Below are 27,233 nucleotides of genomic sequence, written 5' to 3' on the forward strand. Positions count from 1 at the left end.
CGTTTCCATAATGATGGTTCAAAGAATAAACTACATGTGATTTTCATTTAATTACATATTTTTTTCTATTTTACTAGTCTTTTATTTGGATGGATTTTATTAAATACTGTATAGTATTTTAATATATAAAGCCTTTTAACAATTCAGGTTCTTCATAGAAAAGTACTGCCATTTTATTCTTTTTAGGCTTAAGATGATCTTAATCAACCTTCATTATTGGAGGACTGTATTCTCTTTTGTTCTCCTTTTGGTTTCTCTGTTTCATATTTGAATGAAGAATTAATGTGTTTGGTCTCAGTTATCATATTCATTGGGAGAGGCACTGAGTTGGTAGGACACACAGAGCAATACAGGTAGCTCAGTTAACTGCCTGAGTCTTATCTCTTACCATGCTTTAGACATCTCTCCTTGTATTGTTAGACTGAGATTAGTTGTGGGGCTACCAGCATTTAAGCATTTAGACATAGAGGAAGTAGCCGGGCGCGGTAGCTCACGCCTGTAATCCCAGCACTTTGGGAGGCTGAGGTGGGTGGATCACGAGGTCAGGAGATCGAGACCAGCCTGGCCAACATGGTGAAACCCTGTTTCTACTAAAAATACAAAAAATTAGCCGGGCATGGTGGCACACGCCTGTAATCCCAGCTACTCAGGAGGCTGAGGCAGGAGAATTGCTTGAGTCTGGGAGACAGAGGTTGCAGTGAGCCGAGATCATGCCACTGCACTCCATCCTGGCTGATAGTGAGACTGTCTCAAAAAAAAAAGAAAAAAGAAAGAAAGAAAAGAAATAGAGAAAGTAGTCCTGATTTCTGTTGTAAAGATATATAAAATATATAAGCTGCAAGAAAAGTAAATAAAACTAGTTCTTTGTGGTAATATTAGGACAAATTTATGTTTATACTTTCAAGTGTAATCCTTGAAAACCAAAGTCTTGCATCTAATACTTCATGGGAAAACTCTTTATGATATAGACTTACGAGTCTGTAGTAATTACATGCATGTTAATTGGAAGACTATTAATATGAATGACTGAACGTTGTACATTCTTTGGAGCAGAAGCTTCTTTTTCTTAGAGTTTCTTAACTGATTTTCTCCTCCCCACCCCAATCACCAACCACCATCATAAAGGTCTGCTATTGATCTTGAAGAGATGGCATCTGGTCTTAACAAAAGAAAAATGATTCAGCATGCTGTATTTAAAGAACTTGTGAAGGTAAAAGTATATGAAGATTGTGCTGTGATTCTATACTCAGTGGATAAAAACGCGTTAGCACTACAAATATTTCAGAATTTTTAAATGTTTTTTATGGAATATTCATCTGTATTAAAATATTAATGAAAGGATTATTGAGTTTTCTTAGGGACTTTTTTTTTTTTTTTTTTTTGAGAAGGAGTTTCGCTCTTGTTGCCCAGGCTGGAGTGCAACCTCCGCCTCCTGGGTTCAAGCAATTCTCCTGCCTCAGCCTCTCGAGTAGCTGGGATTACAGGCGTGCACCACCATGCCCGGCTAATTCTGTATTTTTAGTAGAGACGGGGTTTCTCTATGTGGGTCAGGCTGGTCTTGAACTCCTGACCTCAGGCGATCCGCCCGCTTCGGCCTCCCAAAGTGCTGGGATTATAGGTGTGAACCACTGCACCTGGCCAGGACCTATTTTTATTGTAGACTTTACTGAATATACATAATTCTGAGTGCAGATATGAAGGCTAGTACTATTCCTGCATAAAATGCCGAAGCCAAGATGCGATGAGTGAAATTTCACTACAGATTTGTTGATGGAAGGGCCTAAGTTTTTCCTCTTTCACTATCATGTTTTGCCTAGTGATGGTCCTGCTTTTGTATGGCAAAGTCACATATAGCAAGTATTCTTTTCTACACTGTTCGTTGTGTAAGGAATTCCCTTTGCAAAGACCAGGTATCCCAATTCTTGCCTAGATTATGAGCAATTTTGAATTAGTGAAAGTTTTATTTTCAAATAGTAAATATAGCCGGTTGCCCTGCCTCACCTTATTGCTGATCATGCAAATTATGGTGAAAATCTTAGAGCTTAAAAAATATATATGGGCTCAGTTGTAGAAAAAAAAAAAGAAAGGAGCTGTTAAAAAAATTATTTTAGTCCAGGCATGGTGGCTCATGCCTGTAATCACAGTGCTTTGGGAGGCGGAGGTGGGAGGATTGCTTGAGGCCAGGAGTTTGAGACCAACCAGGGCAACATAGTGAGAACCAGTCTCTATTAAAAAAAAAAAAAAAATTGATAAAAATAGCTGGTGCAGGCCGGGTGCAGTGGCTCACATCTGTAATCCCAGCACTGTGGGAGGCTGAGACGGGTAACCACCTGAGGTCAGGCGTTCGAGACCAGCCTGGCCAACATGGTGTAACCCCATCTCTGCTAAAAATACAAAAATTAGCCGGGCATGGTGGTGCACATCTGTAGTTCCAGCTACTCCGGAGGGTGAGGCAGGAGTATTGCTTGAGCCCAGGAGTTCGGGAGTGCAGTGAGCCGTGATTGTGCCACTGCACTCCCGACTGGGGGAGAGGGTGAGACCCTGTCTTTAAAAAACAAACAAACAAAAAAAATTTTTAGAGCATTAGATGCCCACTAGTTCTACAATCATTTTTCCCCCACATTGTTTGAATATTTTCTTTTTTTTTTTTGAGTCTCCCTCTGTCACTCAGGCTGAAGTGCAATGGCATGATCTCTGCTCACTGCAACCTCTGCCTGCCAGGTTCAAGCAATTCTCCTGCCTCAGCCTCCCAAGTAGCTGGGATTACAGGTGTGTGCCACCACGCCCAGCTAATTTTTTTTTGTATTTTTAGTTGAGATGGGGTTTCACCATGTTGGCCAGGATGGTCTCTATCTCTTGACCTAGTGATCTGCCTGCCTTGGCCTCCCAAAGTGCTGGGACTTCAACCATGAGTCACTGTGCCTGGCCTCCTTTTTTTTTTTTTTTTTTTTTTTTTTTTTTTTAAGAGACAGTCTGACTCTGTTACCCAGGCTGGAGTGTAGTGGTGCAATCATGGCTCACTGTAGCCTCAACCTCCTGGGCTCAAACAATCCTCCTGCCTCAGTGCCCCCCAAGTAGCTGGGGCTACAGGTACATGCCACCACGCCCAGCTAGTTTTTGCATTTTTTGTAGAGACAAGGTTTTGCCATGTTGCCCTAGCTGGTCTTGATCTCCTGACCTCAAGTGATCCACCTGCCTTGGCCTCCCAAAGTGTTAGGATTGCACATGTCAGCCACTTTGCCTGGCCAGAAATTTTTATTGTTAGGGGCTCGTAACTGTAGGCAATTCTGGAGCATCAAGTGCTTTATTAAGAAGCATTTATTGAGTACCTACTTTATTTCAGGAAGTATGCCAAATGCTGCTGATAGCAGAAATAAATAAGACTGGTTCTTATACTCAGATGCTTATGGTCTAGAGCAATGGTGTACAAAGCAAGGTCAAAATTATTTTCATAATACTAAGACATTATTTGACTTTTGTACTATGTTGACATTTGCACTGAAAACAATGGTAGGTAAAACTCCCTGGTATGAATCAAGGCAGTAGCACCAGATGATACTAGTAGTTTCTGGACTCTTTATTTATTTATTTATTTTTGAAGACAGAGTCCCTGTCATTCAAACTAGAGTGCAGTGGCGTGATCAGAGCTCACTGCGGCCTCAAATTCCTGGGCTCAAGCGATCTTCTCTCCTCAGCTTCCAGAGAAGCTAGGACTACAGGCATGCACCACCATGTTTTTTGTTTATTTGTTTTTGGTTTTTTTGGTTTTTTTGGTTTTTTTTTTTGAGACAGGGTCTTACTCTGTTGCCCAGGCTGGAGTGCAGTGGTGTGATCATGGCTTGCTGCAGCCTCATCCTCCCTGGGCTCAGGTGATCCCTACACCTGAGCCTCCTAGTAGCTGGGACTACTACTCTTTGAGCCCAGGAGTTTGAGACCAGCCTGAGCAACATGGTGAAACCCCATCACTACAAAAAATACAAAAATTAGCTGGGAACGATGGCTTACACCTGTAAACCGAGTTACTCGGGAGGGTAAGGTGGGAGAATCGCTTGAATCCGGGAGGTGGAGGTTGCAGTGAGCCGAGATCACGCCACTGCACTCCAGCCTGGGTGACAGAGCGAGACCTGTCTCAAAATAAATAAATAAATAAATAAAGCTTCCAGGCATGGTGGCGCATGCCTGTAATCCCAGTACTTTGGCAGGCCGAGGCAGGTGGATCACCTGAGGTCAGGAGTTTGAGACCAGCCTGACCAACATGGTGAAACTCCGTCTCTACTAAATTAAAAAAAAAAAAAATTAGCCATGTCTAGTGGCACATGCCTGTAATCCCAGCTACTTGGGAGGCTGAGGCAGGAGAATGGCTTGAACCTGGGAGGCAGAGGTTGCAGTGAGCTGAGATCACACCATTGCACCCAGCCTAGGCCACGAGAGCGAAACTCCATCTAAAATAAAAATAAAAAGGACTTGTATCTATCATCTGTCTCTATCATGAGTTTGACAGTATCCCACTACTTAGTTTTCTGATGAGGGTCAGTATTGATATTAATGAATAAAGTTTTTTGATTATGTATAGTGAAATATGTCAATGACGAGAGATCTGCCTAACTCAGTGAACCAATATTTTGTGAATAGCTAGTGCGTGATGTTACAATATCATTTACCAGTATAAGATTCATTTAAAATGCAAGATGGAATCACAGATTTTAATGTAACGAGTATAAAAGTTTATATGGTTTCAGATTCTACATTGCAGCTAACCTTTACAAACTACCATGATTATAAAGAAGCCCTGAGACCAAGAAGTTGAAAACTGCTGTTCTTGATGGTGGGAGGAAGAGAAGACAAATTTATAAAATTATTTAGTAAAACATATATGTTCCAAATAATGGGTCCATAGAGAGCTGGGAGATTTTGCCATGACATGTAGAAAATGGAGATGAATGTGGAGCAGCATCAGTGTACTGAAAGGATCTATGAGGAAGGGAAGTGGATTTATGTTTAAGACAGATTTTGCCTATTTCAAAAGTTTGCCTAAGGGTAGGTTGATGCCTAGGAAAGGTATAAGAAAATGTATTTTCCTCTCTTCTCTACCTCATGGCTTTCCTTGAAATTCAAGTATAATATAGATGATGTAATTTTTATGGATGGCTTGGCAGACTTTCTCTCAAAGGTTTAGACTTTGTGGACCACGTGATTTCTATTGCAACTACTCAGCTCTGCTGTTGTGGCACAAAAGCAGTAAATGGGTCAGGCACAGTGGCTTATACCTGTAATCTCAGCACTTCAGGAGGCCAAGGCTGGAGGATTACTTGAGGCCAAGAGTTCAAAACCAGTCTGGGCAACATAGCAATACTCCATCTCTACAAACAAATACTAAAGTTAGCCAGACATCATGGCATATGCCTGTAGTTCCAGCTACTCAGGAGGCTGAGATGGTAGGATCGCTTGAGTCCAAGAGTTCGAGACTGCAGTAAGCCATGATTGATTGTACCAGTGCACTCTAGCCTGGGTGACAGAGTAAGACCCTGTCTCAAAAAAACAAAAAAAGTGGTAAATGAATGGGCATGACTGTATTAGATTGAAATTTTTTTCAATGTAATAACTAGAAATGTAATAACTTTACAGCCTGTTGCCCAGGCCGGAGTACAGTGGCCTGATGATAGCTCATTGCAGTCTCAAACTCCTGGGCTCAAGCAATCTTACTGCCTCAGCCTCCTTGATTAGCTGGGACCACAGGTGCATGCCACCACACCTGGCCAATTCTTTAAATTAGTAGAGACAAGATCTTGCTATGCTGCCCAAGCTGGTCTCAAACTCCTGGTCTCAATGAATCCTCCTCCTTTGTCCCCCCGCCGAAAGGGCCGGGATTATAGGCATGAGCCACCACACCCAGCCTCCATTGAAACTTTATTTGCACATAGTTTACCAACCCCTGATCTAGGACATTAACTATTATGGATTTATTATTTTATCATACATTTCAAGCTCCAAACAACTGACCCCCAAGTGAATTATTTTTTAAATGTCCCATGCTTCTTTTTCTTTTTGTTTTTGAGACGGAGTCTCGCTCTGTCACCCAGGCTGGAGTGCGGTGGCGCGATCTCGGCTCACTGCAAGCTCCGCCACCCGGGTTCATGCCATTCTCCTGCCTCAGCCTCCAGAGTAGCTGGGACTACAGGTGCCTGCCACCATGCCTGGCTAATTTTTTGTATTTTTAGCAGAGATGGGGTTTCACTGTGTTAGCCAGGATGGTCTCAATCTCCTGACCTTGTGATCCACCTGCCTCTGCCTCCCAAAGTGCTGGGATTACAGGCATGAGCCACCGCGCCCGGCCCTAAATGTCCCATGCTTTTTTAATTTGGAGACTGTCCCTATATGTACCTCAGTTTTCCACTGACTGATTTTAAAGTTGATTATTATTTTTTACTAGCCTTCTAAATGTAGTAACTTTACAGTAAATATTTGGCATTGGAGAATTTACAGTTTGACCTGGAAAATCTTTCACATATAATCTGTAATTTTGTTAAGTAAATATTTGTCAAATTGAATATGGACATTAGCACTCTCGAGTATGGCATCCACTAGCCACATGTGGTTATTGAGCATTTGTAATGTGGCTAGTCCAAACTGAGATGTGTTTTACATATAAAATACACACCAGGTTTTCAGACTTGGTATGGGAAAAGAAATGTAAAATATCTCATTAATTTTTTATATAGATTACATATGAAAATGATAATTTTTTAGATGTATTGGGGTAGATACTAAAATTAGTATCACCTGTTTTTACTTTTTAAATGTCAGTACTGGAAATTTTAAAATTCATGTGTAGCCTTCATATACATTTTTGTATTACATTTCTGTACTGCTGTTGTAGATTCCTCCTGTGGCTTAAATTTGGTTTCACATTTTATACTCCAGCTTGTTCTAAAAAATGCTGTGAGATCTTTACCTCTGAATTGGTTTGGAGTATAGACTTGATTATGACTTCTTAAATTTATGTTCTTAAATTTTACTCTGTCTTTACAAAGGGGAATAATTGTATTATAATAGCTTATGGTAGCTTTTACATGAAAATGTCCTTATTTATATAATTTAAAAGTTGTGGCAGCACAGTGGCTCACGCCTGAAATCCCAGCACTTTGAGGCTGAGACAGAAGGATTGCTTGAACCCAGAAGTTGGAGACCAGCCTGGGCAACATGGCAAGACCCTGTCTCTACAAAAAAAAATTTTTTTGGTTAACTAGGTGTGGTGGCGTGTGCCTGTAGTCCCAGTTACTTGGGAGGCTGAAGTCGGAGCATCATTTGAGCCCAGGAGATTGAGGCTGCAGTGAGCTCTGATTATGCCACTGCGCTCCAGCCTGGGTGACAAGAGTGTGACCCTGTCTCAAAAAAGGAAAAAAAAGTTGTGGGGAAGGGGTTTTGAATTTACATGTATGTTAACCTGATTTTATTTTTAATTTATTTTTGGTTTTTAGCTTGTAGACCCTGGAGTTAAGGCATGGACACCCACTAAAGGAAAACAAAATGTGATTATGTTTGTTGGATTGCAAGGGAGTGGTAAAACAACAACATGTTCAAAGGTAAATTGAACTTAATTTAAAAAGAAGTCATATGGAAGATAGGTTTGTATAAATCAAGTTTTGTATTTAATATGAAAATATAAAGCCTGGCTTTATAATATTGAAATATATATTTTATTAATTATAATTAATTAGAATGCATTTGTATATTATAAATAATGTTATTTTATATAAAATATATTTACATAAAATATAATAAAATATATTTACATAAAATATATTTATATTAAAATAAAATATATTTACATAAAATATATTTTATTAAAATATATTTATATTAAAATAAAATATATTTACATAAATTTTATTAAAATATATTTATATGAAAATATATTTGTTGTGATATATTAAAATATATTAATAACATATTAAAATATCTTATAAAGCCAGGCTTTAATAATATTGTTGCTTTATAATTTTGTGTTACTTGATGTATGTTTTTAAATAGTTTTTTGTAGGATAAGAGGAGCGGTCCTCATAGTTTCTTATGATTTCTTTTTTGTAAGAAGGTAGACATCTGTAACTATGCGATTTCTTTTATTAAAAAAAGACCATTCCTATCCTTTCAGGAAGTGAGTGTGTGATTTTTGGAGAAGAGAACATGGAGTTTACTTTATCCTCTATGGCTCAGGACTCCTTTTTCAGGTTCCCACCCAGCATACTATAGATCTTCATTTTGTATATCCTTATGCCATATTTTTTTAGACAGAGTCTTACTTTGTTGCCCAAGCTTGAGTGCAGTGGCACACAAACATAGCTTACTGTAGCCTTGACCGCTTTATGCTAATTTTTAATTCAGTTTACCACTCCTTTCTCCCAAATTGCGTGTCTCAACAATATTACAAGATTTTTCCACAAGCTTCACATATGTTACAGTTTGAGAGGGAAAAAGAGAAAAGGATGATTTTTAGATCGTTTTGTTGTTGTTTGTTTTTAATTAACATTAATAGTAGTTAACATTTTTTGCTATGATCATTTGCTACTTGATCATTTTATATTTGAATGCTACTGCATGACAATTAGAATATAAAACTTTGTAGGAAATTTGCCACATTCAAAAATCTTTAATAATATTTTCAGGAGAATTATAAGCAGTTTTATTTTACTCCTTAGGTAAATAATAAGGAAAAACAGAAGAAATTATATGTATAATTTGTTATATTTTATGATATTATATTTTAAAATCTTTTCTCACCCAGCTAGCATATTACTACCAGAGGAAAGGTTGGAAGACCTGTTTAATATGTGCAGACACATTCAGAGCAGGTAATGTCTTGAAATTTGAAAATTGTTTTATATAATTTTTATTTTCAAGTTTGAGGATTCATGAACTCTTTATCTTCTAGGGGCTTTTGACCAACTAAAACAGAATGCTACCAAAGCAAGAATTCCATTTTATGGAAGGTAGGTTACTGTTTTTTATTTTAACACTTATATGCCTCTTCTTGTCTGTCAGCTTTTTTTTTTTTTTTGAGACGGAGTCTCCCTCTGTCACCCAGGCTGGGGTGCAATGGTGCGATCTTGGCTCACTGCAACCACCACCTCCTGGGTTCAAGTGATTCTCCTGTCTCAGCTTCCTGAGTAACTGGGATTACAGGTGCCCACCACCATGCCCATCTAAATTTTTGTATTTTTAGTAGAGACAGGGTTTTACCATGTTGGCCAGGCTGGTCTCGAACTCCTGACCTCAGGTGATCCACCTGCCTCAGCCTCCCAAAGTGCTGGAATTACAGGCATGAGCCACCACGCCTGACCATGCCCTGCTAATTTTTTTTAAAACTTTTTGTAAAGACCCTGTCTTATAAAATATCCTTTGTTGCCCAGGCTGGTCCCAAGCTCCTGGGCTCAAATGATCCTCCCACCGCAGCCTCCCGAAGGGCTGGGATTACAGGCTTGAGCCACTGTATGCAGCCACACACATATTCTTATTAAGTGTATTTCTATCTGAGTTTTTGGTGGTGGTTCTTAATTTAGGGGAAAAACTTTTTTTGTAACATTATGTGTCTTTATTTGATAATAGTGATCTGCATATAAAAAGTTGCCACTAATCAGAAGAGTGCAAATTAAAATATCTCATTTCTTGATTTTCAAGTTGACAAAGATTGTATTGGGGATTGTGAAAATGTAGTGAAATAGGGATGAGATTAAACTTCTATGGAAGAGATTTGCCTCATAAAAGCAAAAAGCCTTAAATGGTCATACCATTTGTTCCAAATTCAGCTTATAAGAGTGTGTCATAACATAGTGTCAAAGAAGAAACATTTATGTACCAATTATATTGGCTGTATTTTTAATATCAGGAAATTGGAAACACTGCCATGCACAGTGGCTCATATCTGTAATCCCAGCACTTTGGGAGGCTGAGGTGGGAGGATTGCTTGAGCCCAGAAGTTGGACACCAGCCTGAGCAATATAGCAAGACCTCATCTCTACAAAAAATAAATTTAAAAAATTTTCAGGCTGGGCGCAGCACGTTGGGAGGCTGAGGCGGGCGGATTATGAGGTCAGGAGTTCGAGACCAGCCTGGCCAACACAGTGAAACCCTGTCTCTACTAAAAATACAGAAATTAGCTGGGCGTGGTAGTGGGTGCCTGTAATCCTAGCTACTTGGGAGGCTGAGGCAGAAGAATCGCTTGAATCTGGGAGGCGAAGGTTGCATTGAGCCGAGATCGTGCCACTACCCTTCAGCCTGGGTGACAGAGCTAGACACCGTATAAAAAAAAAAATTTTTTTTTAGGCCGGGCACAGTGGCTCACACCTGTAATCCCCGTACTTTGGGAGGCTTAGGCGGGTGGATCACCTGAGGTCGGGAGTTCAAGACCAGCCTGACCAACATGGAGAAAGCCCGTTTCTACTAAAAATACAAAATAACTGGACGCGGTGGTGTGTGCCTGTAATCCCAGCTACTCAGGAGGCTGAGGCAAGAGAATTGCTTGAACCCGGGAGGCAGAGGTTGTGGTGAGCTGAGATGGCATCATTGCACTCCACCCTGGGCAACAAGAGCAAAACTGTGCCTCAAAATAAATAAATAAATAAATTTAAAGAAGAAATTGGAGGCCAGGCATGATGGCTCATGCATGTGATCCCAGCATTTTGGGAGGCCAAGGCGGGCATATCATGAGGTCAGAAGTTTGAGACCATCCTGACCAACATGGTGAAACCCCGTCTTTACTGAAAATACAAAAATTAGCCAGGCCTGGTGGCAGGTGCCTGTAATCCTAGCTACTTGGGAGGCTGAGGCACGAGAATCCCTTGAACCCAGGAGGCAGAAGTGGCAGTGAGCCGAGATCGCACCACTGCACTCCAGCCTGGGCAACAGAGTGAAACTTTGTCTCAAAAATAAATAAATAAATACATAAAAATTAAAAAAAAAAATTGGAAAAACGTCAAATGTCTAATAGTAGGGCGTTATTTAATAAATGATACAGCCATCTGATAGAATGTTGTATAACCTCAAGGTTATGTGTTACAGAAATATTTTTTCTTTTTTCACCCCTGTTAATTTTTAAAGAGACATGCCATGGTCTTGCTCTGTTGCCCAAGTTGGAGTGCAGTTGCATGATCATAAGCTCACTGCAGTGTCGAACTCATGGACTCAAGTGGTCCTCCTGCCTCAGTCTCCCAAGTGGCTGGGACTATAGGCATATTCCACTATGCCAGCTAGTTTTTTTTTTTTGTAGAGATGGAATCTCACTATATTGCTCAGGCTTGTTACAAGAATATCTACTGGTTTTATAAAATGCTTCCCAAATGGATGTTAAATGGAAAAATGTGTGAAACACTGTGAGCATGAGTTCAATTATTAAAGAAGATATAAAAAATAAATTTGAAGGAGACACAATTCATTCAAAAAAGACATGCAGTAGAATCATACTGGGTTTTGGAATTGGAAAATTGGATAATGCTTCATGCTTTTTTAGAAGTAGATTCTGTATTTAATACTTTATAGATTTTCTTCTTCTAAATTGAAATTGGGGTCATTTTGGCTTTTTCAAAATAGATTATAGGTAAATTAACTTTCCGAATTAGTAGTATTTGGAAGTTTTGTCGTTGTGTTAAATCATTTGTCCATGTTATATAGCTATACAGAAATGGATCCTGTCATCATTGCTTCTGAAGGAGTAGAGAAATTTAAAAATGAAAATTTTGAAATTATTATTGTTGATACAAGTGGCCGCCACAAACAAGAAGACTCTTTGTTTGAAGAAATGCTTCAAGTTGCTAATGCTATAGTAAGTAGCTTTCAATGTAACACTATTATTAGGACTTTGGTTAATTTAATTATAAAACCAGGTTGAGTATATGACCAATATAAATTATTCTTTGCCTGTGAGGCAGATCCCAAGTAATTTATTTTTGTTTTGGGCACCTATATCTATGTGGTAGGGACTTAATTTCATTATTTTTGTTCTCCATTAAATATAAAATTTTCATAAGTATGAAAAAGTAATTTCCTTTCTCACTTAGTCATCCTATTAGTATGCATAAGAAAACATTTAAAAATTAGTAATTAGGCCGGGTATGGTGGCTCACATCTATAATCCCAGCACTTTGGGAGGCCAGGGCGGATGGATCACAAGGTCAGGAGTTCAAGATCAGCCTGGCCAACATGGTGAAACTCCGTCTCTACTAAAAATACAAAAATTATCTGGGCATGGTGGTGGGTGCCTGTAATCCCAGCTACCTGGGAGCTGAGGCAGGAGAATAGCTTGAACCCGGGAGGCAGAGGTTGCAGTGAGCCAAGATCACGCCATTGCACTCCAGCCTGGGCAACAAGAGCAAAACTCCATCTCCAAAAAAAAAAAAAAATTAGTAATTAGCCTTTAGTTTCTGTTGAATTTCCTTTTTAAAAATTCAGTTGGAAATACTTAGATTTTTAAATACTTTAAAAAATATTAATTATCATTTTGTGTCTCTTTAAAAGTGTGATGGAAACAATTTGGGGGAGGAGAAGCAGTTTATAGATATCTGCAGCATATATTATTAGGAACCCATGTCTTGACATTGGAGTGTTAGCAGTAATTCTTTGGTTTGTGGTTAATGCTAATAAGTTTCTTTTCAGTTATGTTGTTATTTTGACCAAGTTGAGCAGATCTAAGGGAAGTAGCCTCAAGTATATTTTATCCGTTTTCAGTATACACTCTTCTACTTTGATTTGCCTTTGTACTTTTTTTGCCTAGATTGCCATTCTTTCAAATCTTTGCATATAACCTTTTCCTCTTTATTCAGGCCTCAGAGAGGCCTTCCCTGACTATCCTACTAGAAAATGCCTCCCATACTTCAAAACTGATACTCTGTATCCCATTTTCGTTGTTATACATCTGAAATGTTTATCTATTTATTATATATGTCCTCTGACTAGAATGCAAGTTTCTTAGGACAAATATTTTCTCATTTACCTTTTTGTTCTCATGACCTAGATGGTACCTGATAATACATAGTACTTCAACAAATATTTATGGATTGAATAATTATTTATAGTGTAAATGTTGTAGGGTTTTTTTTTTTTTTTTTTTTTTGAGATGGAGTTTCACTCTTGTCGCCCAGGCTGGAGTGCAGTGGCATGATCTCAGCTGACTGCAACCTCTGCCTCCCGGGTTCAAGTGATTCTCCTGCTTGAGCCTCTCAAGTAGCTGGGATTACAGGCACTCGCCACCATGCCTGGCTAATTTTTGTATGCTAATTTTTGTATTTTTAGTAGAGACGGGGTTTTCACCATGTTGGCCAGGCTGGTCTTGAACTATCTCAGGTGATCCACCCGGCTCGGCCTCCCGAAGTGCTGGGATTACAGGCATGAGCCGCTGCGCCTGGCTTTAAATATAGTTTTATAGCTTCTAATGATGACATTTGCTTAGGATCAATAAAAATCTTTTCTAAAGTATCTTTTCTATTTAAACTTTCTAGCAACCTGATAACATTGTTTATGTGATGGATGCCTCCATTGGGCAGGCTTGTGAAGCCCAGGCTAAGGCTTTTAAAGATAAAGTAGATGTAGCCTCAGTAATAGTGACAAAACTTGATGGCCATGCAAAAGGAGGTGGTGCACTCAGTGCGTAAGTATCATTGATACTGTTGTCCTCTGTCTTGGGATTATATGGGGAAGGATATGTGTTTATAGCTTTCATATTGATCATTTAAAATATGTTTCAATAGTGAGCCTAATATGGTTTATAAAGAAAGTTTAAATAGAAACAATTTTGGAGCCTGTCTGATATAGGTCTATTATAACTTGTGAAATGAAACTTGAGTTTTGTACCTTTGTCTAATTAGCTTTGGAGGCGGATTCACTTCGAATTTCAGATCTGCTGGAAATTTGTGGGGTTCTTTTGAGGTTATTTTATATTTTCTTTTTTTTTCCAGAGTCGCTGCCACAAAAAGTCCGATTATTTTCATTGGTACAGGGGAACATATAGATGACTTTGAACCTTTCAAAACACAGCCTTTTATTAGCAAACTTCTTGGTATGTACAGTGGTGGGGATATAGAAAAATCTCCAAGAAATACGATGTATCTTTAGGACAAAATAGGATTTTAATTCTGTCCTCACCAATTTAAGCACATCATTTCTTTCTGTGACTTAGTTTCCTTACCTGTAAAATAGAGATAATGGTTATCTGCTCTCTGTGGTGAAAGTGGTAAAATGAGGTATCTAGTAGAAAGTTCTTTGGAAAAGTTTTAGAGCACAGTACAAAAACAAGTGGTTTTAATAATAGTGGATGTAAGGGCAGTAATACTTTGGCAATGTCTCAAGGTGGTATAGTTAGAGAGCATGGAATTTGGAGTTAAATCCTGGGCTGCAGTCCTTGCTTTGCCACTTGTTTGTTGCCACTTAACTTTTTTTTTTTTTTTTTTTGAGACGGAGTTTCGCTCTTGTCACCCAGGCTGGAGTGCAATGGCGGGATCTCAGTTCACTGCAACTTCAGCCTCCCGGGTTCAAGCGATTTTCCTGCCTTAGCCTCCCAGGTAGCTGGGATTACAGGCGTGCACCACCAGGTCCAGCTAATTTTTTTTTATTTTTAGTAGAGACGGGGTTTCACCATGTTGGCCAGGCTAGTCTCAAACTCCTGACCTCAGGTGATCCACCCACCTTGGCCTCCCAAAGTGCTGGGATTACAGGCATGAGCCACCGCTCCTGGCCATGCCACTTAACTTTCTTAGCTTTGGTTTTCTCATTTGTGTAGTGTAGTAAGAATACCTAACCTATTATAACCTCACAAGGTTATTATGTATGTGAATGTGTTTTGTATAATGTGAAGCAGGGTATAGTATTAGTTGTTAATTTTTCTTTTTTGTATCTTATAGGTATGGGCGACATTGAAGGACTGATAGATAAAGTCAACGAGTTGAAGTTGGATGACAATGAAGCACTTATAGAGAAGTTGAAACATGGTATATGAGTGACAAAAAAGCACTTCATCTCAGATTTCTTCCATTGATTTTTTTATAAAGTTACTATTAAGTTATTTGAAATGTAATATCTGTTAGAGTCAGATCTTCCACTGCTTATTATTTTAGATGATTTATATGCAAATCATTTAAAATCTCAGGTACCTGAGCAGTTACAGAATTCAGTATTTTTATTTTCTTTATTGTAATAAAATTAAGATTAAAATAAGGCTTTCACTAGGTTCCTTGAAGTTTTTCTGTTCTTTAAGACGGCGTCTCACTCTGTTACCCAGGCTGGAGTGCAGTGGTGCAATCTTGGCTCACCGCAAACTCCGTCTCCTGGGTTCAAGTGATTCTCCTGCCTCAGCCTCCTGAGTAGCTGGGATTACAGGCACATACCACCAGGCCCGGCTAATTTTTGTATTTTTAGTAGAGATGGGGTTTTGCCATGTTGGCCAGGCTGGTCTTGAACTGCTGACCTCAGGTGATCCACCCACCTCAGCCTCCCAAAGTGCTGAGATTACAGGTGTGAACCACTGTGCTTGGCCGGTTCCTTGAAGTTAAACAGGTTAAAAGTAAGTTAGAACACAAGGATGAAATTAAATATACCACATTTTCTTTACCCCACATGAAAGACCACTCCTGTAGAGAAGGATATTATTCTGATTAGGAGCTCAGGTTCTTAAATATAACATACCTGTTTTTGTATCTCTGATCTATTTTTTAGCTTTATAACTTTTTAAATTACTTAGCCTCAATTTTGTCATCTATAAAACTTACATAATACTAACTACTTCATATGGTTGTGAAGATTGCATTCGCTGATGCATGTACAATGTCTGGCACATCATAAACACTCAATGTATATTATTCTCGACCATTCCAGTTGTTCTAAAAATAATCTTTAATTACCGTAGCAACTATTCTGCCTCTTTGCTTCTTCTCACTCATCTTACCAGATAATTGTGCCTTTACTTTTCTCTTAAATGCTGGTGTTTCTCAGGGATCATTCGAAGTTATCTTTCTCAGGAGCTTCAGACTCATGTATCTGTGTTTACTAGACCATTCTTGGATGTTTCATAGACATCTCAAATTCAGCATATCCTTATTCCCATCCCAACCTCTCACCTCGTTGTCTTATCAATGAATATTAATATCATTTATATTGTTGCCAGAGTCAGAAACTTGGGTGTCATTATTATTTCTTCCTCACTCTGCCCACTCCTTTCTCCATCAGTTAACTAGTCCAAGTGTTTCCACCTCCTAAATATCTCCATTCCATCCCCTTCTCTGTAGCCGCCCTTCAACTATGCTAGTTCATCTCTTTCCTAGATCTTCTTATTGTAAGTCTTTCAACAGATCTTCCATCTTCCTGTACTCTTCCCCTTTGATGTATTTTTTCATACTACAGCCCAGAATAATCTTTCAAAACTGCAAATCTGATCCCATTACTGCTTTTCTTAAAATTCTTTAGTGGCTTTCTATTGCCCTTTTAAAGTTTTTAACTGATTTTACTGTCTAGCTCACATCTTCCATGTTGTGTTTTAGCATTGTTGTTCTTAGTATTCTGTGTGCCAGCTATGCTGGACTTCTTTTAGTTTCTCAAATGTACATTCCTGTCTCTCACATCTGGGCTGTTGCCTTTGCCAGTCCCTCTATCTCTCTTCTTACCTCTGCCATCATCTCCTCTGGCCAAGATGGCTAACTGCTACTTACACTTCAGATTTCTCCTTAAATGTCCTTCTTCAGGGACATTTCACCTGAACCCTAGACTGAGTTGGAACCTTCTGACAGATGTTTCTATCACTTCCTACAATTAATTTTTATATTATTCAGCACAATTATTTGATGTCTGTTTTTCCTGCTTGAAGGTGAAAGTAGAGGTCATAGCTGTGTTATTCATCTTTTATGTTCACAGTACCTAGCACAGTGTCTGGCACATAGTAGGCCTTCAGCAACTATTGAATGAATGAATTTATCCTTTGTTGCCTGTCTCTTTGCCCCTTTTTTTTCTTTTTTTTTTTTTTTTTTTCTTTTTTTGAGACAGAGTTTCACTCTTGTCGCCCAGGCTGGAGTGCATTGGCACAATCTCAGCTCAGTGCAACCTCTGCCTCCCAGTTTGAAGCAGTTCTCCTGCCTCAGCCTCCCCATTAGCTGGGACTACAGGCATGCACTGCCACGCCCGGCTAATTTTTGCATTTTTAGTAGAAATGGGGTTTCACCATGGTGGCCAGGCTGATCTCGAACTCCTGGCCTCAGGTGATCTGCCTGCCTCGGCCTCCCAAAGTGCTGGGATTACAGGCGCGAGCCACCTTGCCTGGCCGCTCCTTCCTTTTTCTATCTTGGATAATCCTACCACTGTTTCTGCTACCACTATGAAGCTGGGTGTATATTCCTACTCTGTTTCCTTTCTGACTCCTGACTCTCCTTAAGTCTCTACATTTTTGTTTCTATTTCTAATATTCTACTCATTCTGAGATCTCCAAGGGTCTCCTAATTTCCACATGTAGTGACCTTTCTTGTTTTCCTTGGTTCCTAATATTTGTTTTCTGCCTTTTCTGTTTTCAGACTCTAAGTTCCATGTCTGTAGATTTCTTATATTATTCTAGCTTTAATTATCACTTCTGTATAAATGGCCAAATATGTATTTCAACCTTAATCCTCTCTTCCACTGTTTAATTCTGCGTTTCTAGTTGCCTGGTATAACATTTCTTTTAAGATACTGTACTGCCACTTCACATTCAGAATGCCTGAAACAAATACCTTTTCTCTTTTTATCTTTAGGACATAAATAGAAAATACTTTCTCTTTTGGCTTGTTCCATCCCCGTTTTTAAACCTTAGGTTAGTATACATACAATGAAATGCTCAAATCCTAAGGATACCTTTCTTTTTTTCACAAATGCACAGTAACCCACACCCAATCAAGAAACAGAACATTTCCGTTACTCTAAAAGGTTTGCTTGTGCCCTTTCCCAGTAATACTTCATATTATAGAAGTCCTGGGCTGTGCATGGTGGCTCACACTGTAATCCTAGTGCTTTAGGAGGCCAAGGTGGGAGGATCATTTGAGGTCAGGAGTTTGAGACCAGCCTGGGCAATGTAGTGAGACCCATATCTCTTAGAAAAATCCAGTGGCATGCATCCATAGTCCTAACTACTCTGGAGACTGAGGCAGGCGGTCACTTGAGCTCAAGAGTTTGAGGCTACCAGTGTGTTATGACTGTACCACTTCAATCCAGTCTCAGTGATAGAGCACAACCCTCTTAAAAAAATAAAGAAATTCTGAGTATATCCTTTTTCTTCCAATCTGTTTTCTTTGACTAAGCATATTTTGATATTAATTCATGTAGTTGTACTTATCTATAGTTTGTTCTTTTTATTGCTGAATAATATTTTTTCCACAGTGTATCCATTTTCCTGTTCATAGATACCTAAGCTATTTAAGAAACTCCAAACAGTCTTCTAAAGTGTCTTGCTATTCTATATTCTCACCAATATATGGGAGTTCTTTGTGGTCCACATCCACTTTAACTTTTGATATTGTCAACCTTTAAAATTTTACTCATCCTAGTAGGTGTAGTTTATGTGCCTTGTTTTCAGGTTTCTTGTGTGTTTGTATATGTGTCTTCTCAGATAGAATGTAAGCTTCTCTATGATAGGACCTGTCTTTGTCTATGTATTCTCCCCAGCATTCATCCTGTCATCTTGCACATGGTAACTGCTTGGTGAATATTTATTGATTGTATATTTTATAAATATGCTTCAAGATGAATTCATGATTAAGGAATAAATTAGTTTTGTTGAATGGAAATGTACATACTTTAATATATCCGAATTATTTACATTGTATTTCAGGTCAGTTTACGTTGCGAGACATGTATGAGCAATTTCAAAATATCATGAAAATGGGCCCCTTCAGTCAGATCTTGGTTAGTTATCCTTAAAACTTTATACCTTCTTTTGTTTTCATTAAATTTTCTAAAATAGATACACTTGCTTTAATTATTTTTACATTCGGGTAAAAATATATCTAAGACTTAGTGTCAATATTAAACCTAATAGTTAAATGTGGACATTTTGAACCATTAATCTTAAGCTACTATTGACTTTATGTTTAAATCTGTTGTAGGGGATGATCCCTGGTTTTGGGACAGATTTTATGAGCAAAGGAAATGAACAGGAGTCAATGGCAAGGCTAAAGAAATTAATGACAATAATGGATAGTATGAATGATCAAGGTAAGATGGCAGATTATTTTCCTCAGGCAAAAATGTTCTGAGTATCAGTAAGATGAGAGTTTCACTGTATTCTTGTGGACAAGATGGGGAGAAATTTAGCCTGAAAGATTATTTTTGGGTAGATTTGTAATAGCTTGAAAGCTCTTACTCAAAGGGTTATGATTATTGGATTGCCTTCATCGTTGAGAGAAATGTCTAGTATAATACTTCTCCAAATGAGTTACAAGGAAAGAACACTAGTTCTTCATGATGTTCATAGAGTTAACTTAAAAGGAGAACTCTGAGTCAAATGTGGTGGAATGCTAGTTTTTAAAGAGTTAAATTTGGCTGGGTGAGGTGGCTCACACCTGTAATCCTAGCACTTTGGCAGGCCAAGGTGGGAAGATTACTTGAGGCCAGGAGTTTAAGACCAACCTGGCCAAACGTAGCAAGACCCTGCCTCTATGAAAAAAAATTATTTACTGAAAGTTTCTTCACGGAGCTTTAATATTGCTAACATACATTGGGAAACTAAGAAATGGATAGCTTAAGCAATGCTTAGAAAATTCTTTCTGTCTGAAACATAAGAATTCAGTTTTCTCAGTATACTGCTCTGTTCCCCTGACCCTATAAAGGCATGCCTGAGAGATACTGTGGGTTTGGTTCTAGACCACTGCAGTAAAGGAAATATCACGCAATAAAGTGAGTCATACAGATTGTTTTGGTTTTCCAGTGTATATAAAAGTTATGTTTACAAATACATATACTGTAGTCTATTAAGTGTGCAAGAGCATTATATCTAAAAAACAATGTATATACCTTAATTTAAAAATAGTTGATTGTTGGCCGGGCGCAGTGGCTCACGACGCCTGTAATCCCAGCACTTTGGGAGGCTGAGGCGGGCGGATCACCTGAGGTCAGGAGTTTGACACCAGCCTGGCTAACATGGTAAAACCCCGTTTCTACTAAAAATACAAAAAAATTAGCCGGGCGTGGTGGCACGCACCTGTAATCCCAGCTACTTGGGAGGCTGAGGCAGGAGAATCGCTTGAACCCGGGAGGCGGAGGTTGCAGTGAGCCGAGATTGTGTCATTGCACTCCAGCCTGGGCGACAGAGTGAGACTCTGTCTCAAAAGAAAAAATAAAAAAATATAGTTTATTGCTAAAAATGCTAATGATCATCTAAGCCTTCAGTGCATTATAATCTTTTTGCTGGTGGAGGGTCTTAGCTTGATGTTGATGACTGCTAACTGATTACAGTGATGGTTGCCAAAGGTCAAGGTGGCTGTGACAATTTCTTAAAACACAAGAATGAAATTTGCCCCATTGATTGACTCTTCTTTTCAGAAAAGATTTCTCTGTAGTATTCGATGCTGTTCGATAGCATTTTACCCACAGTAGAACATCTTCCAAAATTGGAGTCAGTTCTGTCAAACCCTGCTGCTGCTGCTTTATCAACTAAGTTTATGTAATATTCTAACAATTTGAACAATTTTTCATATCTGTGCTTTATCTACTATCTGATTTATTGTTATTTTTTTGTAGTCTCTTTTTCCTGAGCTCCAGGTTTTCATAGTAGCCCAAATAAGACTGTCTTTTTCTTTTAAGGTTGTCTTTTTCCTCACTGTCTTTAACACTGCAAAAATGTTTGCATGTAGAATTCATAATTGCAGCATATCTAAAGTATCCATTCTGTGCCAGGCACTGTCCTGAGCACTTTAAATATATTAATTCATTTTATCATCATAACAACTCCTATGGCATATTCAGTTATTATCTGCCTTTTTCAAATTAGGAAACTGGGATACAGGGAAGTTGAGTAATTTGCCCAGTATAGAACCTTTCCTGACTTCCTTCCTTCTTTGAATTAAGGCCCCTTCCTCTATTTGCTTAACTCTGTCATATTGCTTGCCACGATGTGCTGCTATTAGTTTATCTTCTTTCATTTGATTTGAGCTGTTGGAAGGAATATAATATATATGTTTCATAAATCTTTTATAAGGAAGATGTGGCTTAAAAGCTGCATTTATGAAATGGATTTGGAGGTTTTGATCGTGACTTTATTTTGAGATATTGTATCTTTGTTAGTATTGCATTGATAATTAGACTTCACCTGGATTTCAGTTCACTTCTGGACAATATACTTAGAGGGTATGTATAGACAAATTAAAAGATGTAGGAAATCAGGATGATAAATGGGGTTCTAAACCATGTTAGAAGAGTCAGAGTTGGATATTTGTCATCCAGCGAAAATTCACAGGAGACATGGTAGCTCTTATGCATTTGAAAGCTGGCCAGGTGCGGTGGCTCTCACCTGTAATCCCAGCATTTTGGGAGGCTGAGGTCGGTGGATCACTTGAGGTCAGGAGTTCGAGACCAGCCTGGGCAACATGGTGAAACCCTGTCTTTACTAAAAGTACCAAAAAAATTAGCTGGCTGTGGTGGCGTGTGCCTATAGTCCCAGCTACTCAGGAGCCTGAGGTGGGAGAATCGCTTGAACCCTGGAGGTGGTGGTTGCAGTGAGCGAAGCTTGCACCACTGCACTCCAGCCTGAGTGACAGAGCAACACTCTGTCTCAAAAAAAAAAAAGATTTTGAAAGCCTTATTTTTTATGCGTAGCAAGGAGACATATACATGAATAGGAATGGAAGTGCCAGGTAAATGGATTTCAATTTAATATGTGTAAAGAAAAGATTTTTCCCTAAGTATAACAGAATGGCATAGACAGCCTTACATTAGATAGCAGGTCATCTCTCCTGGGGATATTAAGACCAAGGCTAGATAACCATTTATTTGGGGGATATTGCAGAGGGAATGCAGACATAATGGACATTTTGACTAAAGTCCATCCCATTCCTGAGATTGCATGCAACTGAAGCTAGAAGAAATGCACCTGATATTCTAAGAGTGATCAAACAACTGCGGGAATTAATTCACTATATGCTACTGAGAGAATTAAAATACTAGTAGTAGTAATTACTTGATTATAGGAAATAATTTTTCTGTTGATTATGGATAGAACGTACCTCTTTCTGCTTGCTTATATAGTCTACATTTATGAATTTATGATTAATATTTAGGGTAGAGCTAAAGTGAGCATTTGTGTTCATTTTTTAAATATACCATATACCTCTGATGTTTGGAGGGCCTGGAGAGGGTAGACATATGAAGTATGGAAATGTTGGACATGGGGTCTCAAAACATTCTATTAATAGTTTACTTAAACTGTAGGGAAAGTACATGTTTGTTTCATTGTTTTTATAGCTTATGAATACTATAAATGTTCTTTTGAATATATTCCGTATTTTCTTTTCTTTTTTTTTTGAGATGGAGTCTCGCTCTGTCGCCCAGGCTGGAGTGCAATGGCGCAATCTTGGCTCACTGCAACCTCTGCCTCCCAGGTTCAAGCGATTCTTCTGCCTCAGCCTCCCGAGTAGCTGGGACTACAGGCACATGCCACCATGCCCAGCTAATTTTTGTATTATTAGTAAAGACAGGGTTTCACCATATTGGCCAGGCTGGTGTCGAACTCCTGACCTCATGAGCCGCCTGCCTCGGCCTCACAAAGTGCTGTGATTACAGGCATGAGCCACCACGCCTGGCCTCCATGTTTAATTTTTAAAACTCAAAGCAAACATAGCGAATGTTAACATTTGTTAAATCTGGGTGGTAGTTTGACTATGTATTATGTCTGTTTTTCTGTATGTAAGATATTTTGTAATATAAAAAGAAAAATGAGATAGTTATCACTTTAAAAACATCTGCTAAGCTCTTTGAAGTTATATATTGCCCATTTGCACATAACTGCTTTGATGGTGAATGATAATTGTGTGTGAGAGTAATTGACCTTGTCTACAGAACTAGACAGTACGGATGGTGCCAAAGTTTTTAGTAAACAACCAGGAAGAATCCAAAGAGTAGCAAGAGGATCGGGTGTATCAACAAGAGATGTTCAAGAACTTTTGACACAATATACCAAGTTTGCACAGATGGTAAAAAAGATGGGAGGTATCAAAGGACTTTTCAAAGGTAAGAAAAATAAGCTTGTTATTAGTTAACAGACGGAAAAGAAAGGAAGTTGAGAAAAAAGAGTGCTGCCAGTATTGGAAAATTCACAGCTGAATTTCATGTTATTTTCAAGTACTTCCAGGATTTATGTGACCTGTGATTTATCTGTTTTCATATTCAAGGTAATATTAATATTTTAAAAAAAAACTTTACATCTGTGTAGTGTGGGTAAATGAAAAAAATTAATAAAGCAATGATTTTCTTTTTGTGAACACATTATATTAAATTTAGATAATATAAGGAAAAAAAAAAACACATTACCTTTACTCCCCAGAGAATCCAGTGGATCCTACTGCAAATAACAGTTGCTATAACTAAGTTTTCTTCTGATATATCATAACTGTTTTTCCATGTTGTCAAATATTCTTCAAAACATAATTCTTGGCCAGGCACGATGGCTCATGCCTGTCATCCTAGCACTTTGGGAGGCTGAGGCGGGCGGATCACTTGAGGTCGGGAGTTCAAGACCAGCCTGGCCAGCATGGTGAAACCCTGCCTCTACTTAAAATACAAAAAATATCCGGGTGTCGTGGGGTGTACCTGTTATCCCAGCTACTCGGGAGGCTGAGGCAGGAGAATCACTTGAACCCAGGAGGCGGAGCTTGCAGTGAGCCGAGATTGTACCACTGTACTCCAGCCTGGGCAACAGAGTGAGACTCCGGTCCCCAAACACACACACACACACACACACACACACACTTCTTCTGAGTAATACTGTTCGAGTTATGCATGTATCTTTGTCTAATGTAGTGCCACTTTTTTGGACAGTAAGGCTGATTCATTCACTTCTATATCAGATCAGTTTTTGTGCAGTTCCATGAGACCAGGGATTTTTGCCTGTTTTGATCAGAAACATAGTAGAAGCTAAATAAATTTTGTAGTAATATAATTTCCATTATATTTCTTTATTTATATTATTTTGAGACAGAGTCTCTCTCTGTCACCCAGACTGGAGTGCAGTGGCACAATCTCAGCTCACTGCAGCCTCTGCTTCCCAGGCTCAAACAATTCTCCTGCCTCAGCCTCCCGAGTAACTGGGATTAAAGGCATGCACCTCTACCGCCTGGCTAATTTTTGTATTTTTAGTAGAGACGGGGTTTCACTATGTTGGCCAGGCTGGTCTTGAACTCCTGACCTCAAATGATGTGCCCACCTCGGACTCCCAAAGTGCTGGGATTACAGGCTTGAGCCACCACGTCCGGCCTCATTTCCATTTTAATGGTTGAATGTTTTCTCAATATGTGTTTTTACATTATTAAGTTTAACATTTCTTTGTACATTTACTGGTTTGAATTTACGTTGTGAATCACCTCTTCATGTTCCCTGTCCAGTTCTTCCATTTTCCCCCCTTATATCTTTGTAATAACTCCTTAAAATCTTTGGTTTATGTCTTCAAATATTTTCCCCCAGTTTTTCATTTACCTTTTATTTTTATTTATATTTTATAATGAACAGTAGTTGCCCTTTTTAATGTAGCCAGCCTATCTTTTTTTATTTCTTTTATGCTCATAAACAGCTTCCCCTTGTTTATTTTTTCCTTTTTTTTTCTTTACAGAGGTAATCAAGTTAACCTTCTCCATGTTGATACCACAGTTGTCACCATTTTCTTCTTTTTTTGAGACAGAGTCTTGCTCTGTCGCCCAGGCTGGAGTGCACTGGCATGATCTCAGCTCACTGCAACCTCCGCCTCCTGGGTTCAAGCTATTCTCCTGCCTCAGTCTCCCGAGTAGCTGGGATTTCAAGCACGTGCCACCATGCCCAACTAATTTTTGTATTTTTAGTAGAGACTGGGTTTCACCATCTTTACTGGCCAGGCTGGTCTCAAACTCCCAACCTCAAGTGATTCGCCCGCCTTAGCTTCCTAAAATGCTCTGGGATTACAGGCATGAGCCACAACACCTGGCTTCTACTTGTTTTTGTTTTTATTTTGTGTTTGACTTTTTAATCTCAATTGAATTTATTTTGCTGTGTATTATGTATCGTAAAAAGATAAGGTTTTCCAAAGACTTCCAACTGTTCCAGTCCTCTTTTTGATTTTTTTCTATAATGTAAACAACTAATTCAGAGTCTGAAAATTTGCCTTGAAACCCATTAAAATGAATTTATTATTTCCAAAAATATTAATTAGACAAGCTCTGAATATGAACAATACCATTGAATAGCTTCTAAAAGAATGAGTATTTTCAGATGTTTTAAATTACCTTTTGTCTTTGAAGCTTTCCTTATTTTCCTTGCGATATCCTATTTTCTCTTTTGTGACAAAAAAATTAGACAAACATGTTGAAAATTGGTTATAATTCCTACAATCACATGCTATTTCAGATAGTGACTAATAAACACATTACATCACTGTAATGTCTTTCCCATGTAGTCCTGACTGTTCTTGATAGAACAGATTCACCATCCAGATCTTATCTATGCATTGATTCCTCAATAAAGGAATAACCCAAGATGAAGTTGGCAGTGGGTATACACACAGCTATGTCACACCAAACTTGAAATACTTTTTAGAAGTTTTAAATGCTGATAAACAAACTCTTAGGACAAATCACTAATGAGCATGGAATTCCCATCTTCTTCAGATTTATTCATCATAAATGGTTTTCACAGATTTTATCATAAAAACATATCTTCTCTTTCATTCATAGTTTATAATTCACATGATTTATTCACATTAACCAGCTGTGATTGGAGAATCAGGAGGAGCTTTGAGTCCCATTTTTTATAAATGCTTCTGAGAAGTACCATAGTTAATGCCCCTTTCAAATAAATAATTTTGGATGGTTGTGGTGGCTCATACTTGTAATCCCAGCACTTTGAGAGGCCAAGGCAGGAGGATCCCATGAGCCTAGGAGGGCAAGGCTGCAGTGAGCCATGATCAGAGCACTGCATTCCAGCCTGGGCGACAGAGCAAGAGCCTGTCTCAAAAAAAAAAAAAAAAATTGTTGAAGCAGTTCTATTCATTGTTGTAGTGATGATCTCTTGCTTTCCTTTCTTTTATGAGTACAGCTGTTGTCTAAAGGGTGTTTTTATCTATTCTGGCTCAGAGTCCATTTATTTTTTGTTGTTTTTTGTTTGTTTGTTTTGTTTTGTTTTGTTTTGAGACAGGGTCTCGCTGTGTCACCCAGGCTGGAGGCTGAAGTGCAATGGCATGATCATGGCTCACTGCAGCCTTGACCTCCCAAGCTCAAGCGATCCTCCAATCTGAGGCTCCCAAGTAGCTGAGACTACAGGCGCATGCTATCACACTGAGCTAATGCTTTTTTTTGTTTTTTTTGTAGAGACAGGGTTTCGCCATGTTGCCCAGGCTGATCTTGAACTCCTGGGCTCAAGTAATCAGCCTACCTTCGCCACCCGAAGTGCTGGGATTACAAATGTGACCCACCTCACCCAGGCTGCATCTCTTCCATTGACTGCCCTTTTTACTATGGTGTTTTGACATAGTGTAGAAATTCCTTGACAAATGAAGTTGCATTATTTGTCTTTGTATTCTCTGAAGGTTTTCATTACTTAAAGAAAACTTCTGGCCAGGCGCTGTGGCCTACGCCTGTAATCCCAGCACTTTGGGAGGCCAAGGTGGGCAGATCACGAGGTCAAGAGATCGAAACCATCCTGGCCAAAATGGTGAAACCCTGTCTCTACTAAAAATACAAAAATTAGCTGGGTGTGGTGGCTCATGCCTGTAATCCCAGCTACTCGGGAGGCTGAGACAGGAGAATGGTGTGAACCCGGGAGGCGGGGGTTGCAGTGGGCTGAGTTCGTGCCATTGCACTCCAGCCTGGGTGACAGAGCTAGACTCCATCTCAAAAACAAAACAAAACAAAAAAAACTTCTTAGATACATACACATCTTCACGTTCTCTCAGACTCATACTTTACTTTCTACTTTCTTTCTTTTTTTTTTTTTTTTTTTCTGAGACAGAGTCTTGCTCTGTCGCCCAGGCTGGAGTACAGTGGTGCGATCTCGATTCACTGCAA

General features: G+C 38.9%; 1 protein-coding gene across 3 annotated transcripts in view; it reads left to right on the forward strand.

Annotated features, from left to right (window-relative positions):
* LOC100987236 (signal recognition particle subunit SRP54) overlaps positions 1-27,233 on the forward strand; it is a 99,400-nt gene that overhangs the window by 17,183 nt on the left and 54,984 nt on the right. For all 3 annotated transcript variants that reach the window (XM_003821192.6, XM_055097472.1, XM_055097471.1), the window contains exons 4-14: positions 1,126-1,210; positions 7,479-7,583; positions 8,783-8,849; positions 8,930-8,987; positions 11,665-11,815; positions 13,488-13,636; positions 13,944-14,044; positions 14,886-14,972; positions 18,827-18,900; positions 19,101-19,209; positions 23,047-23,217. In XM_003821192.6, coding sequence (XP_003821240.1) covers positions 1,126-1,210; positions 7,479-7,583; positions 8,783-8,849; positions 8,930-8,987; positions 11,665-11,815; positions 13,488-13,636; positions 13,944-14,044; positions 14,886-14,972; positions 18,827-18,900; positions 19,101-19,209; positions 23,047-23,217 — 1,157 coding nt within the window. The remainder of the gene's footprint in view (positions 1-1,125; positions 1,211-7,478; positions 7,584-8,782; positions 8,850-8,929; positions 8,988-11,664; positions 11,816-13,487; positions 13,637-13,943; positions 14,045-14,885; positions 14,973-18,826; positions 18,901-19,100; positions 19,210-23,046; positions 23,218-27,233) is intronic.

The sequence above is a fragment of the Pan paniscus genome, chromosome 15 (assembly GCF_029289425.2).
Source record: "Pan paniscus chromosome 15, NHGRI_mPanPan1-v2.0_pri, whole genome shotgun sequence".
NCBI classification, from domain to species: Eukaryota; Metazoa; Chordata; class Mammalia; order Primates; family Hominidae; genus Pan; species Pan paniscus.